The sequence below is a fragment of the Centroberyx affinis genome, unplaced genomic scaffold (genome assembly GCF_046629955.1).
Source record: "Centroberyx affinis isolate AG114_WGS23_722 - 3 ecotype Tasmania unplaced genomic scaffold, CSIRO-AGI_Caff_v1 ptg007730l_1, whole genome shotgun sequence".
Lineage (NCBI taxonomy): Eukaryota > Metazoa > Chordata > Actinopteri > Beryciformes > Berycidae > Centroberyx > Centroberyx affinis.
The window spans coordinates 17,546-36,595 of NW_027283895.1; the positions used below are offsets into that span (position 1 = coordinate 17,546).

The 19,050-nt window shown below is 47.6% G+C and overlaps 1 protein-coding gene across 1 annotated transcript in view; it reads left to right on the forward strand.

Moving 5' to 3' along the window:
* The first annotated feature begins 667 nt into the window (after nucleotides 1-667).
* The window catches only part of dnajc10 (DnaJ (Hsp40) homolog, subfamily C, member 10), a 42,083-nt gene continuing 23,700 nt past the window's right edge, over nucleotides 668-19,050 (forward strand). Inside the window, exons 1-10 of the mRNA XM_071513946.1 lie at nucleotides 668-740; nucleotides 1,622-1,842; nucleotides 10,514-10,676; nucleotides 12,859-12,909; nucleotides 13,324-13,406; nucleotides 15,505-15,636; nucleotides 15,774-15,867; nucleotides 16,230-16,307; nucleotides 16,784-16,827; nucleotides 17,091-17,156. Of these exons, the coding sequence (XP_071370047.1) occupies nucleotides 1,636-1,842; nucleotides 10,514-10,676; nucleotides 12,859-12,909; nucleotides 13,324-13,406; nucleotides 15,505-15,636; nucleotides 15,774-15,867; nucleotides 16,230-16,307; nucleotides 16,784-16,827; nucleotides 17,091-17,156 (918 nt within the window). The 5' untranslated portion in view covers nucleotides 668-740; nucleotides 1,622-1,635. The remainder of the gene's footprint in view (nucleotides 741-1,621; nucleotides 1,843-10,513; nucleotides 10,677-12,858; nucleotides 12,910-13,323; nucleotides 13,407-15,504; nucleotides 15,637-15,773; nucleotides 15,868-16,229; nucleotides 16,308-16,783; nucleotides 16,828-17,090; nucleotides 17,157-19,050) is intronic.

Sequence of the window (19,050 nt, forward strand, 5' to 3'; positions counted from 1 at the left end):
GAAGAAATAAAGAACAGGAGCCTTAGCCCCGCCCCTCTGAACTCCCTCCACACAGAAACCCAGACTCCCTTCAGACTTCCCTCACTATTTAATATTATATCAATTATATATATTGAGTATTATATATACAGTAAAATGTTGAATAAAATAATAAATATAAATAAATAATAAAATATAAATAACTGTAAAATGTAAATTGTATGTAAAAAACATATTATATATTATGATACATATAGACACACACACACACACACACACACACACACACACTCACTATATAGAGAGAGAGATATTCTTCACGTTTCACAAAGTAACTCATATTGTTAGATAAATGTTTGCAGGCATTCTGATTGGCTCCTGGAGCTAATAGCAAGCTCGAGATCAAGAGTAATTAGAGCTCTGTATTTATCATTAATTGGAGTATTGATCTGTCTCTACTGAGGTTAGAGAGACTGACTGTCACGGTCTGTGGGTCACGTGGTGAAAGAACCGCAGACTGCAGACCAGAAACAATATAAACAACATTCCGTGTCGCGGGACTTCAGACTCTGATGAAGTCTCGTTAGTCTCGTTAGTCTCGTTATATAAAACACTGAGAAACAGCTGACGGTCCGAAAAGACTCTAATTTTGAAAGTCCTGACCGGAAGCGGTGTGCTCATTGTGTGGAACTTGATCCCGGTCTGACCCGGACACTGAGCCGGACTCTGCTGCAGACTTTTAAAAGTTGAGACGCATCAAGGTAAAGAAGAACTTAGTCAGTAAATGTCAGATTTCCTGCTGCTTTGATGGCTGTTAGCTAACCAGCTAACCGCTAACCAGCTAACCGCTAACCGGCTAACTAGCTAACCAGCCGAGCTGCTAAACTAACAGAGTTGTAAAAGTTGCTGCTGACGACACACAGCTAGCTTAGCTTAGCTTAAATTAATTAGCTCGCTCATCACTAATTAGCTAACCCGCTCGCTCTCAGATGCTGCACGGGTTTCTTAGCTAGTTCACTAACTTTAACCCGACAGTTTAAATGGAGCTTTGGTAGCTTTTCATTAGCAGCTGCTAACGCTAAGCTAGCATCTGTACAACCAACACTGGAACTAATTACCTGCCTGTCTGTCTGCCTGTCTCTCTGCCTGCCTGTCTGTCTGTCTGTCTGTCTCTCTCTGCCTCTCTCTCTCTCTGCCTGTCTGTCTCTCTGTCTGTCTCTCTGCCTTTCTGTCTGCCTGTCTGTCTCTCTGCCTGTCTGTCTGTCTGTCTCTCTCTCTGCCTGTCTCTCTGCCTGCCTGTCTGCCTGTCTGTCTCTCCCAGTATAGTAACATGTCTTTTCAGAGTTCAGTGTAGTTTAGTGTGACTGGAGATTAGAATTCAAACTGAATTAAATTAAAGTGTTTAGAAACTCTGCTGCTTTACTGGGAGCAGCTCTGTGTTTACTGGTTGGACTGGAGGAGTGACTCTGTAAGGAGGACAATACTGACATCTGCCTGTCTGTCTGTCTGTCTGTCTGTCTGTCTGCCTGTCTGCCTGTCTGCCTGTCTGCCTGTCTGTGTGTGTGTGTGTGTGTCTGTCTGTCTGTCTGTCTGTCTGCCTGTCTGCCTATCTGTCTGTGTGTGTGTGTGTGTTCCCATCCAGTGTTGTCAGTAGGAATGTTCTCCAGAAGCTCCGCCCCCCCCGGCCGCCCGGCTCCTCCCCCCCGGCTCGGGCTGCTGCTCCTGGGCTTCCTGCTGGCGGCGGTCTGGGCGGAGAGCCGCGACTATTATGATCTGCTGGGGGTCAACAGAGAGGCCACGACCCGAGAGATCCGACAGGCCTTCAAGAAGCTGGCTCTCACCATGCACCCCGACAAAAACCCTGTGAGTCACCCCAGAAACCCTGAACCCTAAACCCTGTCACCATGCACCCCGACAAAAACCCTGAACCCTAAACCCTGTCACCATGCACCCCGGCAAAAACCCTGAACCCTAAACCCTGTCACCATGCACCCTGACAAAAACCCTGTGAGTCACCACAGAAACCCTGAACCCTAAACCCTGTCACCATGCACCCTGACAAAAACCCTGAACCCTAAACCCTGTCACCATGCACCCTGACAAAAACCCTGTGAGTCACCACAGAAACCCTGAACCCTAAACCCTGTCACCATGCACCCCGACAAAAACCCTGTGAGTCACCCCAGAAACCCTGAACCCTAAACCCTGTCACCATGCACCCCGACAAAAACCCTGTGAGTCACCCCAAAAACCCTGAACCCTAAACCCTGTCACCATGCACCCCGACAAAAACCCTGTGAGTCACCACAGAAACCCTGAACCCTAAACCCTGTCACCATGCACCCCGGCAAAAACCCTGTGAGTCACCCCAGAAACCCTGAACCCTAAACCCTGTCACCATGCATCCCGACAAAAACCCTGTGAGTCACCCCAGAAACCCTGAACCCTAAACCCTGTCACCATGCACCCCGACAAAAACCCTGTGAGTCACCCCAGAAACCCTGAACCCTAAACCCTGTCACCATGCACCCCGACAAAAACCCTGTGAGTCACCCCAAAAACCCTGAACCCTAAACCCTGTCACCATGCACCCCGACAAAAACCCTGTGAGTCACCCCAGAAACCCTGAACCCTAAACCCTGTCACCATGCACCCCGACAAAAACCCTGTTAGTCACCCCAAAAACCCTGAACCCTAAACCCTGTCACCATGCACCCCGACAAAAACCCTGAACCCTAAACCCTGTCACCATGCACCCTGACAAAAACCCTGTGAGTCACCCCAAAAACCCTGAACCCTAAACCCTGTCACCATGCACCCCGGCAAAAACCCTATGAGTCACCCCAAAAACCCTGAACCCTAAACCCTGTCACCATGCACCCCGACAAAAACCCTGTGTCACCCCAAAAACCCTGAACCCTAAACCCTGTCACCTGCATCCCGACAAAAACCCTGAACCCTGTCCCCATGCACCCCGACAAAAACCCTGAACCCTAAACCCTGTCACCTGCATCCCGACAAAAACCCTGAACCCTGTCCCCATGCACCCCGACAAAAACCCTGAACCCTAAACCCTGTCACCATGCACCCCGACAAAAACCCTGTGAGTCACCCCAAAAACCCTAAACCCTAAACCCTGTCACCATGCACCCCGACAAAAACCCTGTGAGTCACCCCAAAAACCCTGAACCCTAAACCCTGTCACCATGCACCCCGACAAAAACCCTGTGAGTCACCCCAAAAACCCTGAACCCTAAACCCTGTCACCATGCACCCCGACAAAAACCCTGTGAGTCACCCCAGAAACCCTGAACCCTAAACCCTGTCACCATGCACCCCGACAAAAACCCTGTGAGTCACCCCAAAAACCCTGAACCCTAAACCCTGTCACCATGCACCCCGACAAAAACCCTGTGAGTCACCCCAGAAACCCTGAACCCTAAACCCTGTCACCATGCACCCCGACAAAACCCTGTTAGTCACCCCAAAAACCCTGAACCCTAAACCCTGTCACCATGCACCCCGACAAAAACCCTGAACCCTAAACCCTGTCACCATGCACCCTGACAAAAACTCTGTGAGTCACCCCAAAAACCCTGAACCCTAAACCCTGTCACCATGCACCCCGGCAAAAACCCTATGAGTCACCCCAAAAACCCTGAACCCTAAACCCTGTCACCATGCACCCCGACAAAAACCCTGTGTCACCCCAAAAACCCTGAACCCTAAACCCTGTCACCTGCATCCCGACAAAAACCCTGAACCCTGTCCCCATGCACCCCGACAAAAACCCTGAACCCTAAACCCTGTCACCTGCATCCCGACAAAAACCCTGAACCCTGTCCCCATGCACCCCGACAAAAACCCTGAACCCTAAACCCTGTCACCATGCACCCCGACAAAAACCCTGTGAGTCACCCCAAAAACCCTAAACCCTGTCACCATGCACCCCGACAAAAACCCTGTGAGTCACCCCAAAAACCCTGAACCCTAAACCCTGTCACCATGCACCCCGACAAAAACCCTGTGAGTCACCCCAAAAACCCTGAACCCTAAACCCTGTCACCATGCACCCCGACAAAAATTCAGCGCAGGCGTCGACCAGGACGGCCGCTTGTTGCAGCTGCTCTCGCTCTTTTTCGCACTTTTTCCTAATTATCTTGTTCTATCTTGTTCTTTTAGCTTAACATAGTAACTAGTTAGGTTTCTAAGTTGTGCCCCTCTGTAACCATGCGGTTTAGAGGAGTTTTAATCACTTTTCTGGCGCTTGGATTACTTTTTTCTGAGCGTCATGCCGCCAGTGCACAACTACTCAGCGGCTCTACTGGGACTGTCTACAGCCGGGATCAGCTGATGGCGCTCCGACCGGCCGGCATGGCTGGTGTAACCCACCAAATCCCCGAGGAGCTTAGAAGAAAGTTTCGGGGACGACGGGGTAAAGGAAGGAGGTCAAGACAGCGGAAGGCAGAGGCACGGAGGGAGAGAAGGAGATACAAGCCGTATCTCCCCTCTCTCGTCATGGGAAACGTAAGATCACTGGCGAATAAGATGGATGAGCTAACGGCGCTAGCCAGGAGTCAGAGGGAGTTCCGGGAGTGTAGTATTATGTGCTTCACTGAGACATGGCTGCACCAGGATATCCCCGACCACAACGTCTCCATCAACGGCTTTCAGACTGTTCGGGCCGACAGGGATTGCACCGAGAGCGGTAAGCGTAAAGGCGGAGGGCTTGCTGTTCTAGTTAACAACAGATGGTGCAATCCTGGTCACATTACGATCAAGGAACGGATTTGTTGCCCGGACATTGAACTGTTAGCCGTGGGACTCCGGCCGTATTATTTGCCCAGGGAAATGTCACATGTCATCATGGTGGCTGTTTACATCCCCCCCTCTGCCAACCCGACGTCGGCGTGTAACGTCATTCACACCGCCATAGCTCGACTCCAGACTCAACACCCGAGTGCTCTCATAGCAATCTTGGGTGACTTCAACCATGTCACCATGGCAACAACCTTGCCCAACTTCACCCAGTATGTGAGCTGTCCAACCAGAGAGGAGAGGACGCTGGACTTGTTGTATGCTAACGTGAAGGATGCATACAGCTCTTCTCCCCTCCCCCCCCTGGGTAGGTCAGACCACAACCTTGTGCACCTCAACCCCTGCTATGTGCCTCTGGTGAAAAGACAGCCTGCGACCACAAGGACAGTGAGGAGATGGTCGGAGGAGGCCTATGAGACACTTCAGGGCTGTTTTGAGGTGACAGACTGGCAGGCACTCTGTGAGACGCATGGAGAGGACATTGATGGGCTCACAGAGTGTATAACAGACTACATTAACTTCTGTGTGGATTGCACTGTCCCAGCACAGACTGTCCATTGTTATCCAAATAACAAGCCATGGGTAACAAAGGAAATCAAAGCCATCCTCAACACAAAGAAAAGGGCTTTCAGAGCTTGCAATAGGGAAGAGGTGAGAACAATCCAAAGTCACCTGAAAGGGAAGATCCGGGAGGCTAAAGAGAAGTACAGGAGGAAGCTGGAGCAGAAACTCCAGCAGAACAACATGAGAGAGGTCTGGAGCGGCATGAAGACCATCACTGGTTTCAGGCCGACTGGCGGCAGAGGGGCTGAGGGCGGCTCGGACAGAGCCAACGAACTTAATCTGTTCTTCAACAGATTTGACACAGTGACCCCTGCCCAGCCCCCCCTTGACTCATCTGTCGTCTGCCTCCAACCAACATCTACTCAATCGCTCCCCCCTCCTACAGCCCCCCATCCTCCACTGAGGGTCCCACTTCCCCCCCCTCTGGCTCCCAGACTGACTGCCCTCTCCAACCTGACAACTCCACCCCTCCCCCTCCCCTACCTGTAACCTCTACAGTGTGCTTCACAGCTGACCATGTAAGAAGACAGCTGATGAGACTCCACTCAAGCAAGGCTGCAGGCCCTGATGGTGTCAGCCCCAGGGTGCTCAAAGCCTGTGCCCCCCAGCTATGTGGAGTGCTTCACCATGTCTTCAACATGAGCCTGAGTCTTCAAAGGGTCCCCGTGCTGTGGAAGACGTCCTGCCTCGTTCCTGTGCCGAAGACGCCGCGTCCCGCTGGCTCCAAGGACTACAGACCGGTGGCATTGACCTCCCACATCATGAAGACCCTGGAGAGACTTGTCCTGGAACAGCTCCGACCCATGGTCAAGCCACTCTTGGACCCCCTCCAGTTCGCCTACCAGCCCCGACTTGGAGTTGAGGACGCCGTCATCTACCTGCTAAACCGCGTCTACGCCCACCTGGACAAACCGGCGAGCACTGTGAGGGTCATGTTTTTTGACTTTTCCAGCGCTTTCAACACCATCCGGCCGGCTCTACTGGGTGAGAAGCTGACGGCGATGCAGGTGGATGCCCCCCTCGTGTCCTGGATTGTCAACTACCTGACTGGCAGACCGCAGTATGTGCGCTTGCAACACTGTGTGTCAGACAGAGTGGTCAGCAACACTGGGGCCCCGCAGGGGACAGTCCTATCTCCCTTCCTCTTCACCCTCTACACCACAGACTTCAACTACAACACAGAGTCCTGCCATCTTCAGAAGTTCTCTGATGACTCTGCTATAGTTGGATGTATCAGCAGGGTGAGGAGGCTGAGTATAGGGCTGTGGTGGGAAACTTTGTCACATGGTGTGAGCAGAACCATCTGCAGCTCAACGTGGCAAAGACTAAGGAGCTGGTTGTGGATCTGAGGAGGGCCAAGACACCGGTGACCCCTGTTTCCATCGAGGGGGTCAGTGTGGACATTGTGGAGGACTACAAGTACCTGGGAGTGTACATTGACCATAAACTGAACTGGGCTAAGAACACTGAAGCTCTCTACAAGAAGGGCCAGAGCCGTCTCTACTTTCTGAGGAGGCTGAGGTCCTTCAACATCTGCCCGACAATGCTGAGGATGTTTTATGAGTCTGTGGTGGCCGGTGCTCTCCTGTTTGCTGTGGTGTGCTGGGGCAGCAGGTCGAGGGCAGCAGACGCCAACAGACTCAACAAACTGATCCGCAAGGCCAGTGACGTTGTGGGGGTGGAGCTGGACTCTCTGGTGGCAGTGTCACAGAGGAGGATGCTGTCCAAGTTACATGGCATCTTGGACAATGTCTCCCACCCGCTCCATGACTTGCTGGTCAAGCACAGGAGCACATTCAGTGCAAGACTCATTCCACCGAGATGCACCACAGAGCCACAGGAACTCATTCCTGCCTGTGGCCATCAAACTTTTCAACTCCTCCCTCAGAGTGTCAGACACTCTGAGTCAGTAGACTGGCTCTTGAACTTATTTCACCCTGTCAGCAGTTATAACCCATAACTTATAACTTATATCTAACTGTGCAATACCAATTTTTTTGTGCAATAATTCAACTGCAATAATTCAACTGTGCAATACTTATTAATTATTTAATTATTAACACTGGTGTATGTATATATTGGAGTATGATGCATATTGTACAGAATTCTTATTTCTCTTATTTCTATATTATTATTATTATTTTTATTCTCATTGTTATATATTGTAGTATAATGCACATATTTTACATATTTCTTACTTTCGTATTTCTATTTTTCTTATAATTTCTTATAATTTCTCTACGCTTGTATATATTCACTTCTACAATGTGAGCAGCTGCAATGTAACCCAATTTCCCCTCGGGGATCAATAAAGTATTTCTGATTCTGATTCTGATTCTGAAACCCTGAGTCACCCCAAAAACCCTGAACCCTAAACCCTGTCACCTGCACCCCGACAAAAACCCTGAACCCTAAACCCTGTCACCATGCACCCCGACAAAAACCCTGTGAGTCACCCCAAAAACCCTGAACCCTAAACCCTGTCACCTGCACCCCGACAAAAACACTGAGTCACCCCAGAAACCCTGAACCCTAAACCCTGTCACCATGCACCCCGACAAAAACCCTGAACCCTAAACCCTGTCACCATGCACCCCGACAAAAACCCAGAGTCACCCCAAAAACCCTGAACCCTAAACCCTGTCACCTGCACCCCGACAACAACCCTGAACCCTAAACCCTGTCACCATGCACCCCGGCAAAAACCCTGTGAGTCACCCCAGAAACCCTGAACCCTAAACCCTGTCACCATGCACCCCGACAAAAACCCTGTGAGTCACCCCAAAAACCCTGAACCCTAAACCCTGTCACCATGCACCCCGACAAAAACCCTGTGAGTCACCACAGAAACCCTGAACCCTAAACCCTGTCACCATGCACCCCGGCAAAAACCCTGTGAGTCACCCCAGAAACCCTGAACCCTAAACCCTGTCACCATGCACCCCGACAAAAACCCTGTGAGTCACCCCAGAAACCCTGAACCCTAAACCCTGTCACCATGCACCCCAACAAAAACCCTGTGAGTCACCCCAGAAACCCTGAACCCTAAACCCTGTCACCATGCACCCCGACAAAAACCCTGTGAGTCACCCCAAAAACCCTGAACCCTAAACCCTGTCACCATGCACCCTGACAAAAACCCTGTGAGTCACCCCAGAAACCCTGAACCCTAAACCCTGTCACCATGCACCCCGACAAAAACCCTGTTAGTCACCCCAAAAACCCTGAACCCTAAACCCTGTCACCATGCACCCCGACAAAAACCCTGTTAGTCACCCCAAAAACCCTGAACCCTAAACCCTGTCACCATGCACCCCGACAAAAACCCTGAACCCTAAACCCTGTCACCATGCACCCTGACAAAAACCCTGAGAGTCACCCCAAAAACCCTGAACCCTAAACCCTGTCACCATGCACCCCGGCAAAAACCCTATGAGTCACCCCAAAAACCCTGAACCCTAAACCCTGTCACCATGCACCCCGACAAAAACCCTGTGTCACCCCAAAAACCCTGAACCCTAAACCCTGTCACCTGCATCCCGACAAAAACCCTGAACCCTGTCCCCATGCACCCCGACAAAAACCCTGAACCCTAAACCCTGTCACCATGCACCCCGACAAAAACCCTGTGAGTCACCCCAAAAACCCTGAACCCTAAACCCTGTCACCATGCACCCCGGCAAAAACCCTGTGTCACCCCAAAAACCCTGAACCCTAAACCCTGTCACCATGCACCCCGACAAAAACCCTGTGAGTCACCCCAAAAACCCTAAACCCTAAACCCTGTCACCATGCACCCCGACAAAAACCCTGTGAGTCACCCCAAAAACCCTGAACCCTAAACCCTGTCACCATGCACCCCGACAAAAACCCTGTGAGTCACCCCAAAAACCCTGAACCCTAAACCCTGTCACCATGCACCCCGACAAAAACCCTGAGTCACCCCAAAAACCCTGAACCCTAAACCCTGTCACCTGCACCCCGACAACAACCCTGAACCCTAAACCCTGTCACCATGCACCCCGGCAAAAACCCTGTGAGTCACCCCAAAAACCCTGAACCCTAAACCCTGTCACCTGCACCCCGACAAAAACACTGAGTCACCCCAGAAACCCTGAACCCTAAACCCTGTCACCATGCACCCCGACAAAAACCCTGAACCCTAAACCCTGTCACCATGCACCCCGACAAAAACCCCGAGTCACCCCAAAAACCCTGAACCCTAAACCCTGTCACCTGCACCCCGACAACAACCCTGAACCCTAAACCCTGTCACCATGCACCCCGACAAAAACCCTGAACCCTAAACCCTGTCACCATGCACCCCGACAAAAACCCTGAACCCTAAACCCTGTCACCATGCACCCCGGCAAAACCCTTGTGAGTCACCCCAAAAACCCTGAACCCTAAACCCTGTCACCTGCACCCCGACAAAAACCCTGTGAGTCACCCCAGAAACCCTGAACCCTAAACCCTGTCACCATGCACCCCGACAAAAACCCTGAACCCTAAACCCTGTCACCATGCACCCCGACAAAAACCCAGAGTCACCCCAAAAACCCTGAACCCTAAACCCTGTCACCTGCACCCCGACAACAACCCTGAACCCTAAACCCTGTCACCATGCACCCCGACAAAAACCCTGAACTCTAAACCCTGTCACCATGCACCCCGACAAAAACCCTGAACCCTAAACCCTGTCACCATGCACCCCGGCAAAAACCCTGTGAGTCACCCCAAAAACCCTGAACCCTAAACCCTGTCACCTGCACCCCGACAAAAACCCTGTGAGTCACCCCAGAAACCCTGAACCCTAAACCCTGTCACCATGCACCCCGACAAAAACCCTGAACCCCAAACCCTGTCACCATGCACCCCGACAAAAACCCTGAACCCTAAACCCTGTCACCTGCACCCCGATGTATCTCCTTGTCAAAGCCCTCTACGCCAGTTTTCTCCCTTCGTCCGTCGAGGTCCAGCAGACCAACTGGCTCCTCCTCTCAGTGAAATGAGCTGCTGTGATTGGTTGGTTTGAGGGAAATCCTCCATGGAGCCTTGGTGTAGACTTCTGAACCTGAGAAGAACCCTGTGTGACCGATCGATCTTTCAGATGATAAATCCATCAAACATATCGATCACCTCTCTCTCACAGAATGATGACTCAGCCCATGAGAAGTTCCTGCAGGTGAATCGAGCGTACGAGGTTCTGAAGGACGAAGACCTGAGGAAGAAATATGATAAATATGGAGAGAAGGGATTGGACGATCAGCAGGGAGGACGCTACGAGAGCTGGAACTACTACCGCTACGACTTCGGTAGGTAACCGCGGTAACGTTACGAGAGGGGGGAGGGGGGGTGGAGGGAGAGTTGAGTGTCATCAGCATAGCAGTGATAGGAGAAGCCTTGGGAGGAGATCGCATGGCCGAGGGGTTTAGCGGACAAAGAGAACAGCAGGGGCCCCAGGACGGAACCCTGAGGGACACCGCTGATAAGAGAGCATGGTCCGGACCGGGTTCCTCTCCTGGAGACCCGGTACGAACGATTAGCCAAGTAGGACGTGAACCAGGAGTGTACAGAACTACTACCGCTACGACTTTGGTAGGTAACCATGGTAGCAGACTGACTGACTAAGCAGCCAGATAAGACTTGACCTGGTTCAGCAGTGTCTCTCCAGCTGTTCAGCTCAGAGCAGAGTCATGTTCCTCCACAGCTGATCCAGGTCAGACGATAGGGACGCCGCGATCGATCGGCCAGCGATCGGAATCGGCCGATATTCAGTATAAATATGAGATCTGAGAATTCCGATAACGTTTTAATAGTCGCCGATCGCAAAAACCGATCGATGACGCAAAACACGTGATCCGTTTCTCAGAGGAGTTGCCGTCATCGTCACACGCTAACTCACCTCAAAACATGTTGGCGGTGTGGATGTTCATTAAAAACACAAATCTTCATGGACAGGGTTACAGTCCGTCACGCCGCTGCTTCCCCTCATTTAACTCTCTGCTTATTTAACACATCAGTTCATCTCATGTCATGTGCGTTTGTTTACCTTCTGAACTGGATGACGGTCCAGACCCTGACAGAGGAGAGGCAACTGAAAAGTCTCATTTCTCTCTCTTAAGAACATTCACTTCTACAAAAACAAAGACTGAAACGGATATATATCTTCAGAGGGAGTCTCCATTTATTTAACTGACTCAACAACACAGACAGAGGCAGCAGTCTGAGTCTCGTGCTTCAGTTATCTCAAATCATGTTACTACCTAGAACGCACATGGTTTTGTTTACATAATGATCAAGTAAATATTGAGGTAGAAAAAAATAAAATGTGGATACTTTTTAACCAGGACTCAATTTGATGGATGAAATGTATGTAAAATGGAAACTGTTAGACCTGTAATACTGCTATACCAGCTGCTATAATAAAACAAAAAAACTATCGGTATGGCCGATCGGTATCGGCAGATATGGCTCAGAGACGATCTGCGATCGGCGGCCAAAAGCTTTATCGGGGCGGCCGTATCAGATGGTGCTGATGCTTTTCAAATCAGATTTCACCAGTGAGTTTAAGTTGTTACCAGCTGGCGGTTTAGGTCCCTGCTGCCACAAAAAATAGGTATAAGAACTCCTTTCGAGCCTTAAATGCTGCTGGCAGGAGGAGGTAACTGCTAATTGTAATAATATTATTACTATTACTACTTTTTATTGCTGTATGGTGTGTTACATTGCTAGTAGCGATGTTGCTTGGTTAGGATGACATTGCTCTGGTGGTGAAGTTGATGATGATAATGCACCGATAACCATACTTTCGTATGGTTATGTTGATAAGCTGTATATTATATAGGCAATGTATTGTCATTTGATGATGTCACTGACTACTCCTGTAATGATGATGTCGATGATGCTGTTGACGATGACATGGTTCAGTCTGTAAGGACTGTTGTTGATGTATATGATTTTATAGTAAGCCGTATGGGCATAACTGACACTTGCGCCAATTCTCCTGGATTTGGAATGAACTTTGGTGCAGTGGTGTGAGTCACCTTTGTCACTCTATCTTAATGTTTCTATGTGATACTATATGTTTTATGTTGTGACGTGTGTTTTATACTTGCTGCAGCACAAATCACCCATCTGGGACAATAAAATTGCCTTGACTTGACTTGAGTGCCGAGTGGGTTAACATGCGTCTTGACTTGTTTTCCTTAGGTTTCCCTGATATGTTTGCAGCTCCATCACAAGCACCAAAACATCTGTGGTAGCTCTTACCAAGTTCTCACTGACTGTTTCACACTTAGTAAGAATCCTATCAAGGCCTCATCGGGTAGAAGGCATTAAAACATGTTCACTAAGGGAAACCAGCCGCTGTTCCACCTGTAAAGAAATCTTTATTCCTAAAGTTCTTGCAGTGCTTAATTACCTTGTTAAGTACTTTAAACTGCCTTTCTATCTGTCTGTCTGTCTGTCTGTCTGTCTGTCTGTCTGTCTGTCCAGGTATCTATGACGATGATTTGGAGGTCATCACGCTGGACAGAGGAGACTTTGGTAAGAGTTATTGAAGGATCATTCCAGTTATTTTCAAGCTGGGTCATGTTTTTCTTGTTTTTTTCCATCATGACGATTGTGTTCAAAATGTTGTCACTTATTTAGATTTGTGACACCAGGTAGGAGATATCACATCGGTTAGTTATGTACTTTTAATTAGCCCTGTTTTACTTGCCAAGTAAAATCACATATCTCATAGTGCAATTACCAAAGATTCAGGCCACAGATAATCAGAAGATCTGATGTAGGAAGGTCCCACTGCAGTGTGAGCTCCTTATAAAGCTCTACAGTGAAGTTAGGGTTCAATTTTGAACACAGTCGATCATCACGATGGCAACAACTAGGAATATAAGGCCCAGGTTGATTAATGGATAAGTAGATAGACAGGTAGTAATGTGTCTGTCTGTTTTTCAGAAGCAGCAGTGAACTCTGGAGAAATCTGGTTCATCAACTTCTATTTCCCACGATGCTCCCACTGTCACCAGCTGGCTCCTACGGTAACACACACTAAACACACACTAAACTCACACTAAACTCACACTAAACACACACTAAACTCACACTAAACTCACACTAAACTCACACTAAACACACACTAAACACACACTAAACTCACACTAAACACACTCTAAAAACACACTAAACACACTCTAAAAACACACTAAACACACACTAAACTCACACTAAACACACTCTAAAAACACACAGATAGTGTAGAAAGGAGAACGTAAATGGCGGGCTACTAAGTTCATTAAGACATTTTAGAGAATTTAATGACTGTTAACCAGAACGCTATTAAACATTACATATCAAAATACTTCATAATACTTATAAATATCTTATTATTGCAAAGAACTCCAGGGTTAAGAGTATAGACTCGGTCATCAGCCTCTTCTCTGGTATGTGCGAGGAATTTTTAATTATTTGAAAGAGAAGGTGGACAATATCAGGTAAGTTAATTTATTTCTGCAGTCCTTCAACAGTCTGTCTCAAAGGACTTTACAGAGAATGAGCCTACCTAGGCCTAACTGGTGAACAATCAATAACAGAACAAAATGATCAATACAGTCTGCAGCAAAATAAAACAAAAGGAAGCAAAACAAAACAAGACACAAAACAGCAGACCGACCGAACCGACCAGCAGCACCAACCTGAGAACCTCAGTGAAGACAAGGAGAAACTCCAAGAAAACATAATTAGGAAAGAAATGGAAGAAAGTTGGGTGGTCCAAGTTTTAAACATGCTGTAATTCAACCACTTCTGAATAAACCTAATCTGGATCCCCTTAGTTTTAAAAGTTACACACTCATTTCCAAACTACTTTTATTGCAGGTTTTAGAAAAGCAATTGGCCGCACAGTTGCTGTCGTCTATTAACAGTAATAACATCTTTAAGAAATTTCAGTCAGGTTTTAGGTCTTTTCACAGTACAGTTAAAGTTATTAATGCTCTCCTTGCAGCTGATGCTGCTGACTGCTCTGTTTTAATTCTTTTAGATTTTAGCAGTGTTTGACTCTGTTGACCATGCTAGTTTACTTGAACACCTTGAACGCTGGGTCAGCATCACTGACACTCTGAAGTGGTTTCAGTCTTTCCTGGATAAAAGAACTTCCTGTTGTGGCAGGAAACGCCTCATCCTCCTCAGCTCATCTCTCCTGTGGAGTCCCTCAGGGTTCAATCTTTGGCCCCTTGCTGTTTCTCTCTTTATATGCTTCCCCTAGGTCGCATTATTCAGAAACATAACATGTCTCTCTGCTGCTATGCAGATGACACTCAAATCTATTTTCCATTAAAACCTAGTGGCTCCAGCAGCTTAACCATAAGGCTTTGCCTCTCTGACATCTGGTGCTGGACGCCACATGACTTCCTCCAGTTAAATGAAGACCAATCTAAGATTGTTCTGTTTGGTCCATCTACCTCCATCAAGCTGCTTGCGGTTTACGTTGGTAATCTGTCCACCTGTGGAAAGCCCGCTTCCAGAAATCTGGGTGTAATATTTGATTCTGTTTGGATGACCGAGTGAAGAGGCTGGTTCAGTCCTGCTTCCTCCAGCCCAAAAATATTTCCAAAATTAGCTTTTTATCCTTTACTGACCCTGAGAAGGTCATTCATGCCTTCATCTCCTCCAGATTACTGTAACTCTCTATCCGCTCTCACCCAGAGTTCCCTCCATCATCTGCAATTAGTGCAAAATGCATCATATTACGCTCATTTCAGCCTCCCTGCTCTGCTTGCCAGTTAGTTTTAGAGTTGATTTTAAGATTTTACTGAGAACTTTTACGGCCCAAAGCTACATATCAGACCTTTTAATTCCCTGTGAGCCAATGTGCAGCCTCAGATCCTCAGACAGGACTCTGCTGGAGCTTCAGACCGTCTGTCTGAGGAGATCAGGCTGAATCAGTTTTATCTGTTAAAGCTCTTCTTCAAAAGCACTGCTGTGAACATCTTTTTTTTTTTTTTTTGGTTTGTTAGTAGTTCATTAAATGGAGAGACAAATGGAGTGATCAGTACAACTGTCAACCAAATAAAACATCTGTCTACCTCTCTGTCTGTCTACCTGTCTGTCTACCTGTCTGTCTAACTGTCTGTCTGTCAGTGGAGAGAGGTTGCTAAGGAGATGGATGGAGTAATCCGGATCGGAGCGGTGAACTGTGGAGACAACAACCGACTCTGTAGGAGTAAAGGAATCACCAGCTACCCCAGTCTGTATCTGTACAGGACTGGTCAGGTTAGTGTCACTGACTGACTGACTGACACTCACTCACTAACTACTGACTCTGTCTATGATGTTCCAAGCGTTTAGAGCGCTGCGTGTGAACCGGCCCTAAGAGTCATTAATGAGGTTGTTGGTTTGTGTTTCCATAGAAACCAGAGAAGTATTATGGGGAGCGTTCTAAGGAGAATCTGGTCCAGTTCTCCATGCAGTTCATCACAACCACTGTTACTGAACTGTGGCAAGGTAAACTGGTCTTTACTGCTTTTCTATTCCAGACTGGTTTGGACTGGACTGGGCTGGTCTAGACTGGACCGGTCTAGACTGCTCTGTACTGGTCTAGACTGGACTGGTCTAGACTGCTCTGTACTGGTCTGTACTGTCTGTACTGTCTGGACTGGACTGGACTCGTCTGGTCTGTACTGGTCTAGACTGGTCTGGACTGGACTGGTCTGTACTAATCTAGACTGGGCTGGACTGGTCTGGTCTGTATTGGTCTGGTCTGTACTGGTCTGGTCTAGACTGGTCTGTACTGGTCTGGTCTAGACTGGTCTGTACTGATCTGATCTGTGTTGTCTGACCTATGAGTGTTGTTGTGTTGTTGCTAGGCAACGTGTTCAGTGAGATAGAGAGAGCATTCTCATCTGGACTGGGATGGCTGATCACCTTCTGCTCTGAGACTGGAGGTAACACACACACACACACACACACACACACACAAATATCTGGACAATGTGAACACTATATTCTAGCTGGTCAATGCAATTTGTGAGGTTTTAGTACTAATCTGTCTGTCTCTCTACCTGTCTGTCTGTCTGTCTCTGCCTGTCTGTCTGTCTGTCTGTCTCTGCCTGTCTGCCTGTCTCTCTGCCTGTCTCTCTGTCTGTCTGCCTGTCTCTCTGTCTGTCTGTCTCTCTGCCTGTCTGTCTGTCTGTCTCTCTGCCTGTCTCTCTGCCTGTCTGTCTCTCTGCCTGTCTTTCTACCTGTCTGTCTGTCTCTCTACCTGTCTGTCTGTCTCTCTACCTGTCTGTCTGTCTCTCTACCTGTCTGTCTGTCTCTCTGTCTCTCTGCCTGTCTCTCTGTCTGTCTGTCTCTCTGCCTGTCTCTCTGTCTGTCTGTCTCTCTGCCTGTCTGTCTGCCTCTCTACCTGTCTGTCTGTCAGATTGCCTGGAGTCGAGAACCAGACAGAAGCTGGCTGGCATGTTGGTGAGAACACATTAGTAGTAACAGTAGGAGTAGTAATATTAATACTGTTATTAGCATTAGTATTAATAGTTACCTGTCAATAGTATTGATTATTACCTGTCAGGATGCAGGTGACCAAACACAATGAAGACTTTCTATTAGCTGAATAAATTCTACTGTCATTCTATCGGTATATAGGAAACTACAGAAGGAACGTCTGCTTTGAGTCTTATTTTAGAGAAAGCTGTTCCTAATTAGTAACATTTTGGTGTGTGTGTGTATAGGATGGCCTAGTTAAAGTGGGATGGATGGACTGCAGCTCCCAGGAACAACTGTGTGACAGTTTCCAGGTAAGACCCTGACCTAGTACTACTGCAGTACTACTACATTACTAATGCTAATACTGCAGTACTGCTGCTTTGGCATGGTAATATACTGTAATACTGCTGTTCTGAAAACTAAAGGGGAACGTACCAGAGATCCATTTCTAACGGATAGAATGGTAGAACGAACTGCGTCAGAGAGTCTTTGAGGAACATTGTGGGAACAACTGGACAGGTAGAACAGATCAGTGTAAATTAGAAACACCTGGACAGGTAGAACAGATCAGTGTAAATTAGAAACACCTGGACAGGTAGAACAGATCAGTGTAAATTAGAAACACCTGGACAGGTAGAACAGATCAGTTTAAATTAGAAACACCTGGACAGGTAGAACAGATCAGTGTAAATTAGAAACACCTGGACAGGTAGAACATATCAGTTTAAATTAGAAACACCTGGACAGGTAGAACAGATCAGTTTAAATTAGAAACACCTGGACAGGTAGAACAGATCAGGGGCCTGGACTACGAAGCAAGTTCAACACAGTCAGGGTGTCTTTGCCTGAGCCGGCTTCACTAAACCAAACACTGACGATCCTGATCACCGTCTCACTGCTGGTTCTCAACTGGCTCTGTCAACCCAGGATTGACCTATCAGCTGTGAGCGCGTTCACATGAAAGAGGCGGGGTTTGTAACAAATAGCCAATCACATGCAACATGGACAGATCTAGATCAGACAATTCGGATAAGATAAGATTAAACTATTGATCCCTGTGGGGAAATTAGATTGTTGCACAGCAAAAGTAATATGATTCAGCGGGGAAAAGGACAGAGAATATAAGCGCAAAACTATAAAAATAAGTAATAGCCGAGGCGCCCCGGTGGCTCACAGAGTAGAGCGCGTACCATCAGGCTCAGTCCTCCCGCAGTGACCCGGGTTCGAATCCGGCCCGCGGTCCTTTGCTGCATGTCCTCTCCTCGCTCTCTCTCCCATACCTTCCTGTCTCTCTCTCACTATATCTGTCCAATAAAGCATAAAATGCCAAAAATAATATAAAAAAATAAAAATAAAAATAAGTAATAGCCTAAAAATAGGCGAAAATAATAAAATAGGCTAATCAAACAATAAAAGCCATAGACAATAGACCTAATTATAGGATCATATAAGCCCTAATATTTCCTGCTGACATTTTCAACACATGGGTATCTGAAAGAAATGGATAGCAACTAACATTGGGTTCTTCTCTCAAGAAGAACAAATTCTTATAATGAATAACTGTCAGCATTACAAAACATAACCGCGAAAAGTAAAAGTTGTTTCTGCTTCCAAGCTAGAGAGGATGACTGGAGGAACTGTCTGTCACCAGGACACAGTGGGAATATTTTTCATTGATAAAATAGTTTGTGGCACACTGAGGCTGTAAAAAGATTTTCTGTTCATAAAGTCGGCCTCATGTTCTTCGGGGCTGCGGTAATGGAATATGAAATCTACATTGAACCAAACACTGTCGGGAACCCAATTAAATAAAGTCAGCACAATTAATATATGTAACAGTAACTTTAATCCATTAATAATATGGTCAGTTAAGTAGCCTACCTGCTATATCTCTGAATAAATTATCATGGAAAACAACGTGATTCTGCTGGTCTGTAAACTCGTCACTTCTTACTGTCTGTTCATTCGAAAATAGCCAAACAGTTTTCAGTTTTTTATTGTGATTTCCATTTGTATATTTGTCCATATCGGGATCCTGTAGGAATGGTGACTCCCTGTTTCCAGAGAGCCGATTGGTCAGAAGGCCTTTCATACGTTTTGATCCGATACCCTGAACTGAAGCTGCTCCGGAGCAGGTCAGCTGTGCAGCATCAGTTACCATGGTGATCTGCCCCGGTTAAAAGTGAACCACCTTCGTGAGACGGA